At 41.7% G+C, this 21632-nt stretch overlaps 1 protein-coding gene across 5 annotated transcripts in view; it reads left to right on the forward strand.

Moving 5' to 3' along the window:
* The window catches only part of pde5ab (phosphodiesterase 5A, cGMP-specific, b), a 302084-nt gene extending 286729 nt beyond the window's left edge, over positions 1-15355 (forward strand). For all 5 annotated transcript variants that reach the window (XM_087985784.1, XM_087985782.1, XM_087985783.1 and 2 more), the window contains 3 exons: positions 2717-2791; positions 2956-3039; positions 7056-15355. In XM_087985784.1, coding sequence (XP_087841910.1) covers positions 2717-2791; positions 2956-3039; positions 7056-7169 — 273 coding nt within the window. In that variant the 3' untranslated portion in view covers positions 7170-15355. The remainder of the gene's footprint in view (positions 1-2716; positions 2792-2955; positions 3040-7055) is intronic.
* Positions 15356-21632: the final 6277 nt, after the last annotated feature.

The raw sequence follows: 21632 nt of genomic DNA on the forward strand, positions 1-21632 counted from the left end.
CTCCTCTGGCATAATTTGTAAGGGTCAGCAGCTGACGATAGCAATGGAAAGACATAAACTTCGACCTAGATTTTAAAACAGAAATTGTTTATGGGATAAGACTAGCTGGGTCAGCATTTATTGCACTTCACTACTTGCCTGGAGGGCAGTTAAGAGTTTGCCACTTTGCTGTGAGTCTGGAGTTGCATGTGGCCTACACCGAGTGAGGATGGCACTTTTCCACCCTTGATGGACATGAGTGACTATGGGTTTTTAAGACAAATCGATGTTTACCATTAGGGAACCTCTTAATTCCAAATGTTGTCATTTGCTGCAGTGGAATTCAAACCCATCTTCACAGAACAGTAGTTTGGGGTTGTGGATGACTAGTCTAGTATTAGCACCATTGCATAGGCTCCCTTTACATTTGATCTGAAACATGAAGATACTAATTTCTGCTATTAGTAAATATATAAATACTTTTCAATTTAATACCAGATCAGACCCCACCAGGGCCCATCTTTTGGGCATTAACAGTCTACAGTTGGTTCCAGTTGCTCCATGGCTAAGGTAGATAATATAACAGCCAAATCTCTTGCTCTGATCTAAATAAGTTATCATCAACCTTCTCCTTTTTCTTTCTATCTATCACTTATCAGAGACCAAATATCATTCCATGATTGTGGCTGGGCAGGTAAACCCAGTGGTCCTTATTCTGGTAAACCTCATGGTCCTTAGTCTGGTAAATCCAGTGGTCATTAGTCTGGTAAACCCAGTGGTCATTGGTCTGGTAAACCCAATGGTCCTTGGTCTGATAAATCTCATGGTCCTTAGTCTGGTAAACCCAGTGGTCATTGGTCTGGTAAACCCAATGGTCCCTGGTCTGGTAAACCTAGTGGCCCTTGGTCTGGCAAACCCCGTGGTCCCTGGTTTGGTAAACCCAGTGGTTCTTAGTTTGATAAGTGGGAGCTGTCCAAAAGCAGCCCAAGGCAATTCACTCTCTAATGTTTTTCAGTTCCCAGCTTTTGTTCAAAACCCTTGTAGCGTAGGTTTTCCGAAGAGTCACTTTGCTGCACCACATTGTACAATAGCAAGCACTTGGCTACTGCAACATAAAAGTAAATTTGTATCTCATACTACTTTAGCCATGACATTCAAATAAAATTGATAGTTATAGGTGCAAATGACTGCAGATGCTGGAATCTGAACTGAAAACAAAAAAAAATGTTAGAGATCAGTGGGTCAGGCAGCATCCATGGACAGTGGAGTGCCACAAGGATCAGTGCTGGGACTACTACTTATCGTCGTTTATACAAATGATTTGGATGTGAACATAGAAGGTATAGTTAGTAAATTTGCAGATGACACCAAAATTGGAGGTGTAGTGGACAGCAAAGAAGGTTACCTCAAACTACAACAGGATCTGGACCAGATGGGCCAATGGGCTGAGGAGTGACAGATGGAGTTTAATTTAGATAAATGTGAGGTGCTGCATTTTGGAAAGGCAAATCATAGCAGGACTTATACACTTAATGGTAAGGTCCTGGGGAGCTGAACAAAGAGACCTTCAAGTGCAGGTTTCTAGTTCCTTGAAAGTAGAGTCGCAGGTGGATAGGATAGTGAGGAAAGCATTTGGTATGCTTTCCTTTGCGGGTAGGAGTATTGAGTATAGGAGTTTGGGAGGTCATGTGGTGGCTGTACAGGACATTGGTTAGGCCACTTTTAGAATATTGTGTGCAATTCTGGTCTCCTTTCTATCGGAAGGATGTTATGAAACTTAGAAAAGTTCAGAAAAGATTTACAAGGATGTTGCCAGGGTTGGAGTGTTTGAGCTATAGGTAAAGGCTAAATAGGCTGGGGCTGTTTTCCCTGGAGCGTCGGAGACTGAGGGGTGACCTTACAGAGGTTTATAAGATCATGAGGGGCATGGATAAGGTAAATAGAGAAAATCTTTTCCCTGCGATGGGGAAGTCCCGAATGAGAGCTCATAGGTTTAGGATGCGAGGGGAAAGATCTAAAAGGAACCTAAGGGCAACCTTTTCACATAGAGGGTGGTGCATGTATGGAATGAGCTGCCAGAAAAAGTGATGGAAACTGGTACAATTGCAGCATTTAAAAGGCATCTGGATGGGTATATGAATAGGAAGGATTGAGAGGGATATGGGCCAAGTGCTAGCAAATGGTGCTGTACAGAGGAACCTCAATTATCTGACATTCGATGAACCAAATTTCGGATTATGCAAACAAGATTGCAAGGTCACAATCCTTGGCTAACTATGTTACCTGGCATTTGATTAACTGAACAAAATACTCCCCGCCTGTGTCCTTCGGATAATCAAGGGGTTCCTCTGTACGTCTCTATGATTCTATTAAGTGATCGGAATGTGAGAATGGCAGTACAGTGATGTGTCTAACTGGATTTTTTACAGAATGGGAGTTAGACACACCATTGTTCTGCCATTGTCACATTCTGATAATTTAATCTGAACCATCGACATGCTTTCTCCCGCAGCACTCCAACGCCCTCGATCTCCCACTCTTGTATAGATGCTGTCAACTCCGCACTTTACTTCAGCTCTAATGAAGAGTCACCTAGACTTGAAACGTTAGTTTTCTTTCTCTGCATGGATGCTGCCTGACCTGCAGTGATCTTTAGCATTTTTTATTTTTGAAACTAATCTTTAGGTTTGGTTAATTTTAATAGATAGCATATTAATCCTGCAACTTCATTTTTCAGACAGCCGAACTTGTGGCAACAGAATTTTTCGAACAAGGTGACAAGGAGAGGGAGGAATTAAATATTGAACCCATTGTATGTATCAGATTTTATTTGATTTGTGCTTAAACAAAATACAGATATACTTTATAAATGTAACTGCCGTTTAATTTGAAAATGTAAATGTGTTTTTCTGATTGATGTATGCTACTTCCATATGTATGATAAATCTGCATTTATTTTTAAAATTTCATTTGAAGGATTTAATGAACAGAGAGAAATGTGATCAGATCCCAAGCATGCAGGTTGGATTCATTGATGCAATCTGTCTGAAGTTATATGAGGTAACTGCTTTTAGTATTTAATAACCATTCCAGCTTTCAAAATAAAACATTTACCTCCATTTGCAATGGTTGGATCCTTGCAATGTGGGGATGTACTAATTTGGGATGTGGGGGTGAGAGAGCACAGGAGAGGGCTGGAGCGGCCCTCAACATGGGGCTGGTGATTTTACCCAAATGTTTTTACAATTAGGATGACTGTTGAGAGGGGATAGAGTATGGAATGATGAAATATTTCCTGGTCTTTTGCCATATTTCAGTGGAACAGTAACAAGACCACAGTGAATTGTCATAAATTGCTTGTTGCAGCACTGCTCTGGTGACTCTAGCCAAGTTACAGCAGAATATCAGGAAGGCAATCTTCTTCCAAATAGTAAAATATGAAAATGTGCTCCTAGAACTACTTACAATTGATTTTTTTTTAATGAGCTCTCTTCAGAGCAAAATTAGTTCTAAGATTTTGCATTTAGAGTCATAGAGACGTACAGAATGGAAACAGACCCTTCAGTCCAACTCGTCCATTCTGACCAGATATCCCAACCCAATCTAGTCCCACCTGCCAGCATCCGGCCCATATCCCTCCAAACCCTTCCTATTCATATACCCATCCAGATGCTTTTTAAACGTTGCAATTGTACTAGACTCCACCACTTCCTCTGGCAGCCCATTCTATACACGCACCATCTTTTGCATGAGAAAGTTGTCGCGTAGGTTTCTTTATACCTTTCCTCTCTCACCCTAAACTTATGCCCTTTAGTTCTGGACTCTTCCGCCCCAGTGAAGAGACTTTGTCTATTTATCCTATCCATGCCCCTCAGGATTTTATAAACCTCTATAAGGTCACCCCTCAGCCTCTGACGCTCCAGGGAAAACAGCCCTAGCCTATTCAACCTCCCTTATACCTCAAATACTCCAACTCTGCCCACAGCTTTGTAAATCTTTTCTGAACCCTTTCAAGTTTCACAACATCTTTGTGTTCAGAAGGAGACCTTTGTCCACAGAAGTTTGAAATTGAACTCTTCAAGCAAACCTAAGAACAATGTAGTAACTGTAACAAGGTCAGCCTGGCAGGCCTCATAGACTGAGTTCCTTATTGCACACCTTTTCCAATACACCGACCCCTGGAAGTGTTGGTCACAGATACCAAGTCATCATTTACCAGCAGGAAATTTAGCATTTCTAAAGTTGAATGGTATTGGGCATATAAGGACAGCTCCACACAATCTGTCATCCAACGGTCTGGCAGAAAGTGAGGTCTAAACTTTGAAGGCAGGTTTAAAGAAATAGCCTACTGCTTCACTACATACCAAACTGTCCCGGTTCCTATTTGATTTTAGGACTACCCCTCATGCAACTAATGGGATAGCTCCAACTAATGGGGAGAAGACTCTGTACCAGGTTAAATCTGATCTTACCAGACCAGGATGGGGTGGGGGATTTGTGAAACAGTATCAGGAATGCCAGTGCCGATCCAAGACTCCACCCGGTGAGACAGAGTTTAATACAGGAGGCAAAGTCTGTGATAGGAACAACAGAAATGGCCCCATATGGGTAAGAGGCATGGTCCACATGCGGTCAGAATCTGTGATGTGTAATGTTTGGGTAGCTGCAACAGTCCTGAACTAGTCCATGTAGACTATATGAAAGCTGCAAACTCGCAAAAACGGGAAAATGTGCCCGGCTCCTCGACCACCTCACTGACAGTTTCCGGAGCAAATGGGTTCCGTCAAGTGTTGAAGAGACCTCGGAATCTAGGAATGAATGCGGTGGATCTTGCCACGTCGACGCCTTTGCTGCTGGAAGCAGAGGATGAATTTCTCCCTTGACTTCTCTGGCCACAAGAGGTGAGCTCCAATGCATTACATGCTATGCATATCCAATGCTGAGTCGGAGGAACCCATCCTGGTGTTAAAACACCCCAGAAGGCGCTGGAAGAGAAGGACTGGCCCAGTCGTCAGACTCAGAGGAGCAGTAATGTAGTGACTGTAATAAGGTCAACCAGATGGGCATTATAGAATATGAGTTCCCTGATTGGGCTTGTTAGTCTGGTCCTATCAGGGAGCCCTGGCTGACAGATATAAACAAAGGTGTCAGACATCCTGCTTACTCTGACAGCTGGCTCTGAGGGAGCTGGACTAGTGTCAAGGACTTTCCATGTGTAAATAAAGTGGTGATGGGCTACTGGCCTCTGTGGAGTTAGTTCAAATAAAATAAGGTCATATGTTTCGGTGTAGGAGTATGCCAAGGTCCAGATTCACTGGGAGGATCAGTGAACTGGCAGCAGTCCAGAAAGCCAGGAGCAATTTGTCTTGGTCATTTCTGAGAGATGCAACCATGGCATACGTTCATCCCTCGATGAGCTTTTGTCAAGGCTCCTAACCCTCTAAGGGGATGAGATGCCACCTCTAAAAGCTGTTGGCCACTGTGACACCTGAGAAGTTTTCCATCCCACAAGTGACCACTGCTGAAATTGCAGCAGACTGGAAAAGCTACTTTCAGAATAAGGGAAGTGGGGCCAGGATTTCTGGGGCTGGTCACGCAGACCCTGGCAATCTGTGTTTGGTGATCTTCTGCAAGATCTGGAGGTGTCAGTGTTGGACTTAGAGGGCAAAGTTAAAAATCACAGAACACCAGATTTTGAAATTTTAAAAAAATGCCAAGCCCAGGATAGCATCCCTCCAGAGGGGTCCAAATCTATTCCTTCTTTGGTCACTCCACTAAGGATCCCTTTAACGACTGTTCTGGTTTCTTGGTTGTTTCATTGGACTCACTGCTGACATCTTGCTAGAACTCCCAGAATCTCATTGATCTAATGAATTCCTCGGTGTCTGCTGCAAGACCAATGGGATCCATTTTGGTGGTGGGGCAGACATTGAGCCCTTGGCTGAGAACTCCAATCTCTTCCGGTTGAAGGATATGGTCCAATATGTTGACAATCAATTTCTCCACTGTGACAACTGTTGGACTATTACCTGGTGTTGTGTGAGTTTTAACTTTCTCTATGATCACACAGTGTCTGATTAGGGCAATCCTTCTCCAACCTGAATCTACTGGTCTGTTTCCTAATGTGACAGAGGGCCCACTCAACATCACAAACACGTCAATGGCAGCAGAAAGTGGCAGTTAAACAGCCTTTTAACAATGAAACAATGATGTGACCACTGTTGTAGTATAGAAAAATGTGGCAGACAATTTGTGCACTACCATGTGCCACAAACAGGAGTGAGGTGTGAATCAAATGAAACCATTTCATGGTATTAAATGAGAAATGAATGTTGGATGGAGCAACTCATTTCTCCTCTTCAAATAAGGCTATCCATCTGAAAGTGACGATAGACCTTGGTGTAAATTTCAAATTGGAAGCATAGTGCCGCTGACAGTATAGCATTCGGGTGTTAATAAGGATCAAAAGCTTATGTCTTAGAAAGGGTTGGACCCTGTGATCAGTAATTGTGATTGAAGACTGGTGCCACTGTTGAGCCAGGGCAGATAATTAAATTTAAAAAATAGATGTGCCCACATGACCATCAGTAGTGTTTTCTTAGACAGATACTCAACAACTGTGACAATGAGGGATTAGAAGATTTGATTGCAATTTCATTTAATTCCTCATTGTCCCTCAGGAATGATTGTAATCATAATGATATTGATCGAATGATTGTAGTCAAATACGTGTAGACACGTATTTATTACTCTCTCATTTCCAATATTCAGTGGTAATTTTTCTATAACATTTCAGTCCAAACACTATGTTTATGTGGTGGATCAAATCTGGATGTTCAACAGTTGGTCTGATGGGTTGACTCTTCCCAGACCTGTACTGGGGGGTTTGGAGGTGGGGTTGCCAGGGAAACAGTGGAAACCCATTGTTACAGGGATCAATGTAGGGAATCCTGCAGGAAAATTCAGAAAATATACTTAAATTATTGTCCAAAGTCATCTTCAATGTTAATTGAAGCTCATGTACGTTGCCAATATGTGACATTTATATGACCTTTTTTTTTGTCTGGCCCTTCTAGGCTCTGGCAGAGATATCTGAAGCTTGTCTTCCATTGCTTGAAGGCTGTAGGAATAATCGAAAGAACTGGGAAATGCTAGCCACTCAAAAACTGGTGAATGGAGAAAAGAAATGATGACTTTGGTATTCATCCTGTAGCCTACTGAGAACACAGGACTCATCTTTTGGGATGAATTTAGAGCTGACAAGCTGGTTTATTTTCTCTGCCAATTGTGTATAGAATGCAGTAAACACTTTTAGTAGCTCACTGAAATAAGAACCATTAGCTCGTAACTGGTTGGGCTGTTTTCCAAATCCACTTTGACAAGCTGTTATTTTCAGTTTAATTGTTATCACTTTCATAGATCATAGGCCAGCCAACAAAGCTGGCTGAATGTATTGGCCGTTTGTTAATGCCAGTCAGAGAAGGAAGGGGACAGCCAAGTCCTGCAATGTAAAGGATCCAGGGGTTTCACAGCCCCTTGAAATTTTGAAGTTTTAACTTAGCAGACAGGCTCTTAATACTTATTTTAAAATGTGTAGGTCAAGTGTAAATGAATTGGTCAATTATTATTCAAAAATATACCTTACAACCTGACACATTATTGTTCAATTTTTAAAAATAATTTCCTAGCTAGATTTGGCTGCTATAAATTTTGTGTCTAGCTTTGAGAGAATGAAAGAAATACCTGTAATCTTGCTTGGGGATGTGATTTGTCCCATGAATAAGTGCAGCATTCCTTTTCTTAGCCAATTCATGTGCTGGGAGAGTTGTATGGCTTCCAATCAATGTATTTATATATTATTTAATTTCACTGAAAATGAGATTTATCTCTTGGTCTTGCACACAAAGAAATTGTAGCAGTTGAATCTTGTAAAGGCGAGTCTATTATATTTTACAACATTGTTGGGATAGTTTTATAAGGGGTAGCATGTTTTACATTCCAAAGTGCACATATTTCTGTGTATTGATGAAAGGGATACAAGGCACAGCAACACACCATCAACAAGTTATTTTTCTGATATTTGTACATGGTGGCATTACAGAAATGCTTTTGCACAGTTTTTGAATGTTGTAATTAATTATAAATGGTTAATTTCTGGCAGTAATAATTATTGTGTGCATTCATTAATCCCATGTTCCAGGTGTTGTTGCTCCTGTCAATTGTGGCTTCCAATCGCAACTATAAGATTGGTGATTTTACCCAAATGTTTTTATAAATAGAATGACCCTAATAATCACCTACTTCGGTGCTACATTGTCATAGAGACCATTATCCTTTATATCTTCAGTGCACAGTTTCAAAATTAACTCATCTACATTTTAGCAATTTTCATTTTATGGCAATACATATCATAAAAATTAGTTCTGTTTATCAATGGTAAATTTATAACAGCCTGTTCCTCTCAAGGCATCTAACATTATCATATGGTCACAGTACTCACGATCCATAATGCATACCATCAACTTTCCTGATTGGTGTTGCTCTCCTGGGCCGGGAAGGTGGTGAGATATTGCCAAATTTCAAAATCCAAGCGAGGGATGAAAGGCACTAATTAAAATAGTTATGCAGAGTACACTTTCATTTAAAAAATGAAGAGAACAATACCAGAATGTAGGTAATGACATGATTGTTCCAAACAACAACTCTGTGAATGCTGTTTAGATGATGGCTCACAATGTTACACCATTATGAAAAATTCTCATGATTATTGATCTGGAGGATACTGTAGTGAAGATGCAGTTAGACCAGAGTTGTTCCAGTATTGAGCTTAGACGTATAAGGACTGAGTTCACAGCTATCTTTAATACATAAATTACCCATAAATTTAAAATATAAATTTCAACAAAGGTCAGGAAATAGCAAAAAAACCGAAGAAATTGCAAATGCTGAAAATCAGAAACAAAAACAGAAATTACTGGAAAGTCTCAGCAAGTCTGGCAGCATCTGTGGACAGAAATTAGATTAAGATTTCAGGTCCAGTGACCCTTCCTCAGAACTGGGTTTTCAGATTTTGTTCAGGGATTGGCAGCACTAGACAAGTTCTCCTGGTGTTATCAAATATGTATGGGTGAATAAGAAATATAGATTTTATTAATGATGACAACCTCAGAAATTATACTGAGAAATTCAGGGAAAGCAAGTCAACTTGATTGACATGATAGTTCTTTTAACTGACACACTTTTCAGTTTCTACAGATGGAGCAGGAGAAGCTATTAAAGTTTTTTTTATCATGTTTCAGTTATTAATTAAACTGTTTCTTCACTTTTCTGGTCCTTTGCCAGCTTCTCAAATCATTACCATAGGACAACTCTTTCTAAAATCATTACTGACAGGCAGGGAACTCTGGTGTTGGTACTGTTTGGAGGGGGAGATTGGCTAGGAACTTTGTAACGTCTCATGAATGCATCTCCAGCTGAGTCAGCATTTATTTTCAAACATTGTGATCAAATGGTTGCAGTTTTAAAGCTGTAGCAAAGAAATGAGTTGCTCTGATAGAGACACAAAAAATTTAATTTTCGTAAAATGGTACCTCAGGTTGTAAAATATGATTTCTATAGTACCAGGCCACTACAATGATATCAGTACCTGACAGACTTTTCCGTAAAACCATCAGTAAATCAATGCTGAGTCCTTAGTTTATAAATTCATTAGAATATTGTTTAATTACACTGGATTGCTTCTAATTATTGTGAGTATTATCAATTTATGTTTTTAGAATTATAGTGCATTGCATTATACATCTGGCTTACAATGGCAGGTTGAAAGTGTCATCAGTTAGTTAGTTACAACGTGACAATGGGTCTATAACATGAAATTGTTCCGAATGCCGTATTGGATTGGCATTCTCGATCAGGCTCCAGGAATGACTGATATGGAAATGGAAATGTACTATTTATTAACTATAACTCTCCCAAAATTGGCGTTATGGTGGAATTGATTAAAAAGAACTTCATTTTGTAACTGACTATGCACTAGCTGACATGGGAGTATTTAATAATAACACTGGATACTTGAATTGGGAATGTGCTCCCTTCAACAGCCCTTGCCTTCACCAAGAATGTGGAGGGTCATTTTAGATTACTGACAAAATGCATGAATTTGAGGCAATATGAGCCTTCATGAACATCTCCAGCCTCAACCATGTTGAAATTAACATGGGAAGCAAGCAAAGAATTTAAAATGTCTTCTGGCAAAACTATTCACTGTGCTCCTGATAACACCCCTCCACCCCACATTTCTCTCCACAAGATATTAAGGAACAAATGAGCCCATTGGTCATTGTGCAAGGTTGTGAGCCTAGTAATATACAACTGATGGCTGGCATTCAATAGTTAGTCATCCATAGCCAAATTGTTCTAATGAATGTGTGATATTGGTATCTTCCCAACAAATTGTCAATTCACGATAAGTAATTAAGTCCAACCTGGCTAATTACCAATCTATTAGCTTCTTCCTGAGCAAATTAGTGAAAAGAGTAATCGGTATTGCCACTGCATAATACGTACTTGTCAAAGGCTTGCTTATTGACTTTAATTTAGTTGTGACTGAAACTACTTGGTTCCAATCTCATTCCAGCCTTGGCCAAGATGTATATGGTAAAAGTGAGAAACAAGGTGCGAGCTGTTCATCTCAAAACCAAAGAGCATCGAAGAGAAAAGACTTTAATGGAACACTATTTACAAAATCAGGATATCCCAAACTGCTTTACAGCCAATTGAGTACTCTAGTACTCTGTAGTCATTATTCTAACATAAGAAATACAGCAGGAAATTTGCTCACAGAGAAGTGCCACAAAGTAAGGTAATAATGACCAAATCCTTTTTTGATATTGACCTTTTTTCTATATATTCACGTGAGAAATTAGTTGTGGTTTCAGCTTAATATCTCTAGCTGCAGGAGTTCCTTAGGTTAGCATCTTTGGTTCAACCATTTCATTAATGGCTCTACCTCTACTGTAAGGGCGGAGATGCTCAATGATTTTTGAGCTCCATTTACTACTCATTTGAATTGAAATAGCCCTTGTCGTTTTTCAGCAGTAACTGAACAATACTCAACAATAAATAGTGAGGCAATGACTACTCTAAAAAAGAGCAGTTCCAATTCCATCCCATTCGGAGTACTGTGTCCAGTTTTGGTCCCCACACCTCAGGAAGGACATACTGGCACTGGAGCGTGTCCAGCGGAGATTCACACGGATGATCCCTGGAATGGTAGGTCTGACATACGAGGAACGGCTGAGGATCCTGGGATTGTATTCATTGGAGTTTAGAAGATTAAGGGGAGATCTAATAGAAACTTACAAGATAATACATGGCTTGGAAAGGGTGGACGCTAGGAAATTGTTTCCGTTAGGTGAGGAGACTAGGACCCGTGGACACAGTCTTTGAATTAGATGGGGTAAATTCAGAACAGAAATGCGGAGACATTTCTTCAGCCAGAGAGTGGTGGGCCTGTGGAATTCATTGCCGCAGAGTGCAGTGGAGGCCGGGACGCTAAATGTCTTCAAGGCAGAGATTGATAAATTCTTGATGTCACAAGGAATTAAGGGTTAAGGGGAGAATGAGGGTAAGTGGAGTTGAAATGCCCATCAGCCATGATTGAATGGCGGAGTGGACCCGATGGGCTGAATGGCCTTACTTCCACTCCTATGTCTTATGGTCAACCTTCCACAGAATCATAATTGTTGAGTTCCCCTTCAACATCTCAAGAGTCACCATTGACTGGAGCAATCAAAGTAAACTTTGGCTTATTTCAGTAAGGCATTTAATAAGGTTCCCCACAGTTAGCTCATTCAGAAAGTTAGGAGGTATGGGAAACAGGGAAATTTGGCTGTCTGGTTACAGAATTGGTTGACCGAAAGAAGACAGCAAGTGGTAGTGGATGGAAAGTATTCTGCCTGGTGGTCGGTGACCAGTGGTGTTCTGCAGGGATCTGTTCTTGGACCTCTGCTCTTTGTAGTTTTTATAAATGACTTGGATAAAGAAGTGGAAGGGTGGATTAGTAAGTTTGCTGATGACACAAAGGTCGATGGTGTTGTAGATAGTGTCGAAGGCTGTTGCAGGCCACAACAAGACATTGACAGGATGCAGAGCTGGGCTGAGAAGTGGCAGATGCAGTTTAAGCTGGATAAATGCGAAGTGATTCATTTTGGAAGGTCAAATTTGAATGCTGAATACAGGGTTAAAGAAAGGATTCTTGGCAGTGTGGAGGAAAACCCTGGTTAGACCACACTTGGAAAATTGTGTACAGTTCTGGTCACCTCATTATAGGCAGGACGTAGATGTTTTAGAGAGGGTGCAGTGGAATTCACCAGGATGCTGCCTGGATTGAAGGGCTTGCCTTATGAAGAGAGGTTGAATGAGCTAGGATTTTTCACACTGGAGAGAAGAGGGGTGAGAAGGGGGCAAAGATAGAGTAGAAAGCCAGAGAGTTTTCCACAGGGCAGAAATGGCTGTCATGAGGTGTCATAACTTTAAGTTGATTGGAGGAAGGTATGGGGAGATATCAAAGGTAGGTTCTTTACATAGAGAGTGGTGGTGCATGGAACACACTGCCAGCAGTGGTAGTAGATTCAGAGACATTAGGGACATTTAAGTGACTGCTGAAAAAGCACATGGATGGTAGTAAATTAAAGGATGTGTAGGTTAGGTTGATTTTAGATTAAGATAAATGCTTGGCACAACTTCATGGGCCAAAGGCCTGTACTGTGCTGTACTGTTCTATGTTCTAAGGGCAGGGTAGAAGCTGGGTACTCAAGAATGGCTACTAGCCCAAATCATCTATAAAACACATGAGGAATTGCATCACATGGAGCAGTTGGTTTGATTGCTGTCCCATGCCACTGAACTCGGTAACGACTGCCATCATCACCAGTAACTAATGGCTGTAGTGTTTACAATCTACTGGATTCATGCAGTACCTCGACTAACTCTTATCTCCAAAAAGAGTTGAGCAGCAATGTCATGAGATGCCATCATCTCTCAATTCCCTTCAATATACAAACCATCCTATATTACAACATTGTTCTTTCATTGCAGTATCTGAGAATTCTTTACATTATTCCACAATGACAGTAGTCTTGTACGAGGGGTCGGATAACTGTGGTAGATAGGAACCTGCTGCAGTTTGAGACTACGGAATGGAATTATTTTTTGTATTGGCTGAGAGATTGTGGGTCTACCCACTGACCTGCCCACCATAATATTTCGGTATAAGCCATGATTAGTAACCCTTAATGAATTGGAGCAAAGAAAAAGACTCAGTGAGAGAACCTAAACTGGTCATCCACAGCAGCTGTCAAGCTACCCAGATCTCTTGGAGCTTATTTACTTCGGGGATCATCCAGTGAGATGGGACTAGCAGCATGCACCCTTCCTTCACTAAATCAAATTTTCCAATGTAGCATTAACTGTAAAGTGTGGTCTTTAAATTCATCTACAATTTTGACATAAACAAGGTGTCTGCCATCACTACTTACTGCTATTAAGACGGCAATAGTTCATAGGAAAGGCCCAATGCCACTGTCTCAGAGCACACAGGGCTGGGTAATAAATTCTTGGAAGTGACTCCCATGCCCTGAGAAGAAATTGAACACATCAAAACTGTACCTAATAAGCTTCTGAAGTAGTCATTTGGTACTTGTTGTAAAAGGTACTCAGCCAGTGAGATTTTGGGATAGTGTAGGGGGACGAGCTGAGAATAGTTCACAGGTCGGCGCAACATTGAGGGCCAAAGGGCCTGTTCTGCGCTGTGTTGTTCTATGTTTTATGAGACACAAATGCACTTCCTATCCTTCCCTCCTCCCTCTTCACATTTCTGACAACATGAAGCACTGATAGTTTGAACAAACCACTAACATGAGCCTAGTAATGTCACATCGTGTCTTAAGTTCCTTTTGATAACCACATGGGTAATAGCATCTTCAGCTACAGCAGTGAGCTGGTGAGTTGATTTGAGCAGCAGTTGTGTTTTACTGATAATTTTCTTGGTGTTGAACAGGTTAGGGTTCCTCTTCATGATAGTGCCTATTGCAAATCACACTGATGACAAATAATGTTTAAAGATGGGTAGAGCACAGGCTTGTAAACATTTTGATCACTGGAGTAACAGATAGTATACCTTTATAACTATAAGTTGGCTGTACATTAATTTGTAAAGGATAAAGGCTATAAAAATGCACAGCTTTCTGATGGGCCCTATTGTGGTTACATTGGAGTACAGGCTAAGCACCAAAAATAGGCTGGTACTGGAAGGTAGGCAAAAGTGAGGACTGCAGATGCTGGAAATGAGAGTCTACATTAGAGGGGTGCTGGAAAAGCACAGCCGGTCAGGCAGCATCTGAGGAGCAAGAAAATCAACGTTTCGGGCAAAAACCCTTCATCAGGAAGGGTACTGGAAGGTGTCAGATGTCGTAGATTGCTTGGAGTTCAGGTGAAATCTTGGCTGGAGTGCAAAGAGAGTTTCACCCCAATGTTAGAAGGGGTACGGCTGAAAGCTAAGACTCCCTTTGCTGTGAGTTGCTACTTCTCAGCTTCAGCGGAACTCAGGTTAACAACAGAGACTGGCCTGTTCAGCTGTGATGGAACTGGCACAGTAGAGCCCATCAGGGTGGAATCAATCCCAAGAAGCAGTCCAGCGCCATGAAGAAAATTGTTTTTTTTGCAATGGTCCATCCTGTATTGTGAGGGAACCAAAGTGTCTGGATGGGAGCAGATACCCAAATTTCTGGCCTCTGTGAATTGATGAGTACCCCCAGGACTGGTGGCAAGGAACAATCCCATAATGATAACCAGGTGCCCTTTTGCCCACTCTGCATCCTGTGACAGGCAAACATTGACAAACCATGGCAGTGATAAGCATTAATGGACCTGTACGATCCCTACGGAATAACATCAAAGGAAAACACGCAAGACCCGAGTTAAATTATTAACCCTACAGCAGTGGTTACATAGGAACGTCAACCAGGATTTGTGCAAAATATTGAATGTGAAGTGCATGCCTGATCTCTGTCTAGGCAGACTACTTAAACATTAAGACTTCAGATCAGTATCACAATCATAGTTTTAGGTACGTTGCTTTGAAACCTTACAGACGAGATTATTTTAAAGAACTTGTTTGAATGTGTTCACACATTTTTGATGAAATTATATAGTATTTTTCATTTAACAATCACAGTAGAAATTATTCTCAAAGCAAAAATGTTTATGTATTTTATCCATTTTGGTGTGTGCAGCCATTTTCCTAATGTATATTAATATATGACACAGTTGAAAAGACCATGTGTATAATAAAGATTGCAAAAGTATTTAATACTAATCACATTCTATTGTTCTGACTTTCTCCTTGTTTTGTTTACTAATGATGATTAGGTACCGGTGTTGGACTGGGTGGGCAAAGTTAAAAATCACACACCACTGGGTTATAGTCCAACACGTTTATTTGGAAGTATTAATTTTTGTCAGTTAGCTACCAGCTGAAGGACCAGCACTCTGAAAGCTAGTACTTGAAAATAAACCTATTGGACTATAACCTGGTGTTGTGAGATTTTTAACTTGGTTTACTGTTGGCATTCTTAAAAGAGGAACTTTGCCGAAGATTAGTTTAATGAAAATGAATGGATATTTGGAATGTTTACATGAATACAGTTGACAGAATTATCTACTGTATTCAAGGATCTACTATTTCCAAGGATCTGGAAGATCACTTAATTAGGCCTGGTGGTAGTATCCAGAGACTTCACCACTTTCATCTCTCCCAGAATTACTTTCTGGTCAGGAAGGCCCTAACTGAGGATCCATTTAAGGGCCTTATCCTACTGCCACTGGAATTAAATAAGTCGCAAGCAGATGTGTCACTATAAAGCATACAGGATAGCATCTAGCCTGCGGGGATAGGTGGAACATCAAAGCCACTTGGTGCCTGTTTGAGGGACTGGACAGTAAGCAGGGATGTGTCCAATGGGAGCCACTCTTGCAGGCTCAAGCCTGCTCTTGCTTCCAACCACCAGCCACACTCCATCATCCCCAAACAAAGGTTGCACTTGGACAGCACTTGAAAGAATTCGGAATTGGCTAATAAGTTCAAGGCTTGATAAAACCAAGAGAACTGCAGCTGCTGTAAATCAGAAACAAAAACTGAAGTTGCTGGAAAAGCTCAGCACGTCTGGCAGCATCTCTGAAGAGAAATCAGTATTAATGTTGTGTGCCTGGTGACCCTCAGAACCATGGCTGCTCGGAAAATGTCAGTTCATATGCAGAAGATAGGGTGAGGGGAGGGGGTAAGGAGTAAGGGGAGGGGAGTAAGGAGTAAACAAGGGGTGGGGATAGAACCCAAAGAGAGAGAAGAAAAGTTGGACAAAGCAGTCAATAATGATCTGGCAAGCAGGGTGAATAGCTGTTAATGAAAACAGTTAGTGGCTAACAATACGCACTGTGTAATGACAGACTATGTGAAAATAAGGTCTGATGTGTTGGGTAGGGGGCTAGGACTTGGGTGAGTTCAGGCCGTAATATTATTAAACTCAATATAGAGTCTGGAGGACTGTAGATGACTCGAGCAGAAAATGAGGTGTTCTGCCAGTTTACATTGAGTTTCGCTGAAGCACTGCAGCAAACATGAGACAGAGCTGTTGGCCAGGTAACAGGGTGGTGTTAAAGTGGCAGGCAATTGGAAGTTCAGGGTCTTGTTTTTTGTGGGCAGAACATAGACGTTCTGTGAAGCGGTCACCCAATCTATGCTTTGTTTCCCCACTGTAGAGGAGAGTAGACTGAGAGCACTGCAATGCAATAAACTAGATTGTGAGAAGTGCAGGTAAACTGCTGCGTCACCTGCCAGGTGGGGTGGTGTTCTTGGATTCCGAGGAGGGAGGAGGTGAATAGGCAGGTGTTACACCTTCGGTGTTTGCGGAGATGATGCCACAGGGCTCTGGGGTGGTGGGAGAGATGCGTGTTGGGAGTGAATAAAGAATGGACCAGGGTATCCCCTAGGTCACAGGACTGGCGGAAGGCAGACAAGGGAAAGCAGTGGAATGTATGTCTGGTGGTGGTATGTTGCTGGCCATGGCAGAAATGATGGTTGATGATCTTCTGGATGTAGATGCTGGTGAGATGGTGTGTAAGGACAAGGGGATCCCCTATTGCTGTGGGAGGAGGGAAGAGAGGGGGTAAGGACAAACGTGTGGGAGATGGTTGGGACCCAGTTGAGGGTACTGTCAACAACAGTGCTGGGATATCCTCAGCTGCAGAAGAAGGTGGACATTTGCAGACTCACTTGAGAAAGTAGAGTTCATTGGAACATATGCAACGGAGACGGAGGATCTGGGAGAATAGAATGGAGTCTTGTACAGATTGACTTCCACAGCTACTTAGACTATACATCCTCACACCCTGCTATGAGCTTTTAATGGATATTAGTGATCAGTCTATTCCCAGAAATGGAAACAGATAACAAGGAAAGGGAGGGAGGAGTCAGAGATACATCAGGTGAAATTGAGCCAGGGTGAAAATTGGAAGCAAAATCAATGAAGTTTTCCAATTCCAGATGAGAGGGAAGCAGCACCAATCAGATCATTGATATAAGCAGAAAAAGAAAAAGAGTTGTGAGTGAGGGTTGGAACAGGACTGGAACAGGGAATGTTCCACATACCTAATGAAGAGACAGACATAACTGGAACCTATGTGACCCCTCTGACCTGAAGAAAATGAGAGAAATTAAAAGAGTTGATGAGGGTGAGCACAAGCTTGCCCAAGCAGAGGAGGGCGGTAGTGAGTGGGGATGGGTCAGGCCTTTGCTCCAGGAAGAAGTGGAGAGCCCCGAGACCATTGGGCTGGGGGTTGGATGTGTAAAGGAGTTGCACGTCTATGGTGAAGGGAAGACAGTTGAAGCCTGCAAACTGGAAATTCCAAAACCGCTTTCCTTTATTGGTCAGACCATTGAGTACAGGAGTTGGGAGGTCCTGTTGTAGCTATACAGGACATTAGTTAGACCACTTTTGGAATTGTGTGCAATGCTGGTCTCCTTCCTATCAGAAGGATGTTGTGAAACGTGAAAGGGTTCAGAAAAGACTTACAAGGATGTTGTCAGGATTGGAGGGTTTGACCTATAGGGAGAGGCTAAATAGGTTGGGGCTATTTTCTCTGGAGCATCGAAGGCTGAGGGGTAACCGTGTAGAGGTTTATAAAATTATGAGATGCATGGATAGGATAAATAGACAAAGTCTTTTCCCTAGGGCAGGGGAGTCCAGAATTAGAGGCTATAGGTTTAAGGAAAAGATATAAAAGGGATCTAAGGGGCTACTTTCTCAAACAGAGGGTAGTACGTGTATGGAACAAGCTGCCAGAGGAAGTGGTGGAAGCTGGTACAATTGCAACATTTAAAAGGCATCTGGATGGGTATATGAATAGGAAGGGTTTGGAGGGATATGGGCCAAGTGCTGGCAAATGGCACTAGATTGGGTTGGGATATCTGGTTGGCATGGACAAGTTGGACCGAAGGGTCTGTTTCCATGCTGTACATCTCTATGACTCTGACATAAAGCGTTAGAGGAATCACAAGTGTGCATGAGCAGGGACTGGACCAGGGGATAAAAAACTTGAGTCAAGGTAGAAAGAGATGAGTTCTGTGGGGCAGGAGCAGGCTGAAACAGGCTGAAACAATGAGTCTGCCTGTGCAGTCCTGTTTATCGAACTTTGGAAGGAGATAGTCTCACAGCTTGCGTCTGTCAGTTGGGAGGCAGGGGTGGTGGCGGGGGTAGGAGGTCACCAGATGAAATGAGGTCAGTGACTGTACTAGATACAATGGCCTGATGTGCCATAGTCATGGTCCAGGGAAAGATTGGAGGATGTATCTGAGAGCTGGCACTCAGTCTCTGCAACAAAGAAGTCAGTCTACCGGACTACAACAGCACCACCCTTACAGGCAGGCTTAATAGCAAAGTCAGGGTTGGATCAAAGCACACTGAGTGCAGTTCAGAGGAAGAGCAGTTTCCACAGCCACATCACATTCCTCAGTGACCATCTCCAGCTCAGACTCACCCCACATGGAATACAACTGAAGATTCATCCCTTGTGCTTTGAATCCACCCAAGATCACAGGTAGCTCCATGATGTTCAATGTTCCACAGACAGCTGCTTTTACCACATCTGGAGTATCATATGTATACTCTTGATCTTTCCCTCCAAGAGCATCGCATCACTCTGCAGCTCCACTTCATCCTCCGACTCACTTGCTATGCTAACAAGAAACTTTTCCTTTCATGCATCAAGGTGCACAAGATGCAACAACTGAGATTCCAGTGGCCCTCTGGAACCTTCCTCCTTCTGACAACATCCCCTCCTCCATCCCAACCTATCATATATTCACCATCCCTAACCTTCCATTTTGTACTCTGCCAAGTTCTCAGTTTTATCCCTTTGCGCCCCCACCTTAATGAATTTCAGGCACAATGTGATGTCAAACTCTTCTGTTGTCTTCATCTCTGTGACCATTTCTTTGGACAAATACTCCCATGGCCCCACAGACCTTTTCATTCAGCTCAAAAACTCTCCCTCCAGGTGGACGCTGCTTCGGATCTTTTACCTGCACTCACTCTTAATTGAGAACCAACATGACATTGGTCCCTCAATTTCTCTGTGCCCCCCCATCTCCCCCAACTAATCCAACCTATCATCCCTCCCCTGCCCAAAACAATTCTGGTCAATTTCACATGCACCTGCTTAAGGGCACACTTTTACTCCTTAAAAATAAAGAATCAGACCTGGGCTCTATTCACTCTCATCTTCAAAAATATAAATTATATCTTCCTGGCACTGACCCCAAAATGCAATATCTCACACTGTATTAAAATGTATCACTGGTCATGGTATTCTGCTGGACTATCTATAACAGGCAGTTTGTGTAATTATTGTTCATCTGCCTAATTTGGTCACATATCCAAGTTTGAAAACTTCACTGGATTCCATGTTGTTCCATTTAGAACAGATCAAAAAACACACCAATAGTGCCAGCACTGATGCTGGGGAACACCACTATTACTCTGTTCAAAAATTAAATCAAAATCAACTACCATGACTCATGGCTGAGAGACATTACAGCAATTTCTTTTTAAATTCAGTTGGGCACTGATCCTATTTCATAAGCTGCAATTTTGTTATTTAGCTTTTTAAATGGTACCTTGTGAAACACAAATTTGCATTCCCTTTAACAGCCTGTTCCTTCACCCAGACTGAAGAACGCTCATAAGCATCAAGGCTAAGGCTGATGGACAAATTAGAATATTTAGTTCAATGTAAAACGGTGTACAGAAAGCAAAATAGCAGACAGAAAAAAAAAAATGTGATTGAAAGGGAAAGAAAGTAAGAGCGTGTTTTCTTTAAAATTTGCCAAAAAACCACGAGCTTGTGCAATTGCTCTAATTCATTCTCCATGGCAATGCCTCAAACAGTCCATTTACTAACCAATCAACACGGTATAAAATTATTGTTCCCTTCAAAATTTGATATGCTTGCTTCAATGCAAGATGAAAAACTTCAACAGGATTTCTTTTTCTCAGCAACATTTCCAATAATTAAACCATGCAGAACGGAGACCCAAAAATCAAAAGCTGGAGTATTTTTACACAACATGTCACACATTAAGAATACACTTAATTACACCAGCTCAAATATTTTTTGGCATATTTAATACAAGACTAAATGAGCAGGTATTGCAACTTCAAGACCTTTACGTGCACAATGGCTGAAATCAATTGAAGTACCATTTTAGATGTGTCCCCTCTAATGCTTTTTGCCTTTTGAGGTTCACGCACTGCAGAATCAGAAGGAGATGTCAGCGCATGTACAGACTGATCAGCACTTACACACTCTCCAGCAACTGCACAGCCGAGAGGGCACAGTGGCTGCATGGTAAGTGCGATAACAACGTTCAGGTTTTTTCATCTATCTGCAGCTGCAAAACAATTGCTAATATATTTTAGAATTTTGATCAACTAAAATATGTATTCATTTCTAAGAACGATTCTCTTTTGCTGTATCTGATCAAACACCCATAAGAAATTCATGTATACCTTTCAACATGGTCTGTTTTCAACAAACCTTTTCAAGTTTCACAAAATCTTTCTGATAGGAATTAGACCAGAATTGCACACAATATTCCAACACTGGCCTAACTAATGTGCTGCACAACCGCAACATGACCTCCCAACTCCTGTACTCAGTACTCTGACCAATAAAGGCGCTTAGTATGTTTTCCACCTTCACTATCCTATCTACCTGCGACTCCACTTTCAATGAGCTATGAACCTGCACTCCAAGGTCTCTTTGCTCAGCAACACTCCCTAGGACCTTACCATTAAGTGTACAAGTCTGCTAAGATTTTCTTGCCCAAAATGCAGCACCTTGCATTTATCTAAATTAAATTCCATCTGCCAGCCCATTGGCCAATCTGATCAAGATCCCATTGTAATTAGATAACCTTCTTTGCTGTCCATCATACCTCCAATTCTGGTGTCATCTGCAAACATACGAACTATACCCCTTATGCTCACAACCAATTGTGTGCAAATCGGAAAGATGTTGTGAAACTTGAAAGGGTTCAG

This window comes from Chiloscyllium plagiosum, unplaced genomic scaffold (genome assembly GCF_037043375.1).
Source record: "Chiloscyllium plagiosum isolate Xiang-an unplaced genomic scaffold, Cpla_swu_hap1 HiC_scaffold_1, whole genome shotgun sequence".
NCBI lineage: Eukaryota > Metazoa > Chordata > Chondrichthyes > Orectolobiformes > Hemiscylliidae > Chiloscyllium > Chiloscyllium plagiosum.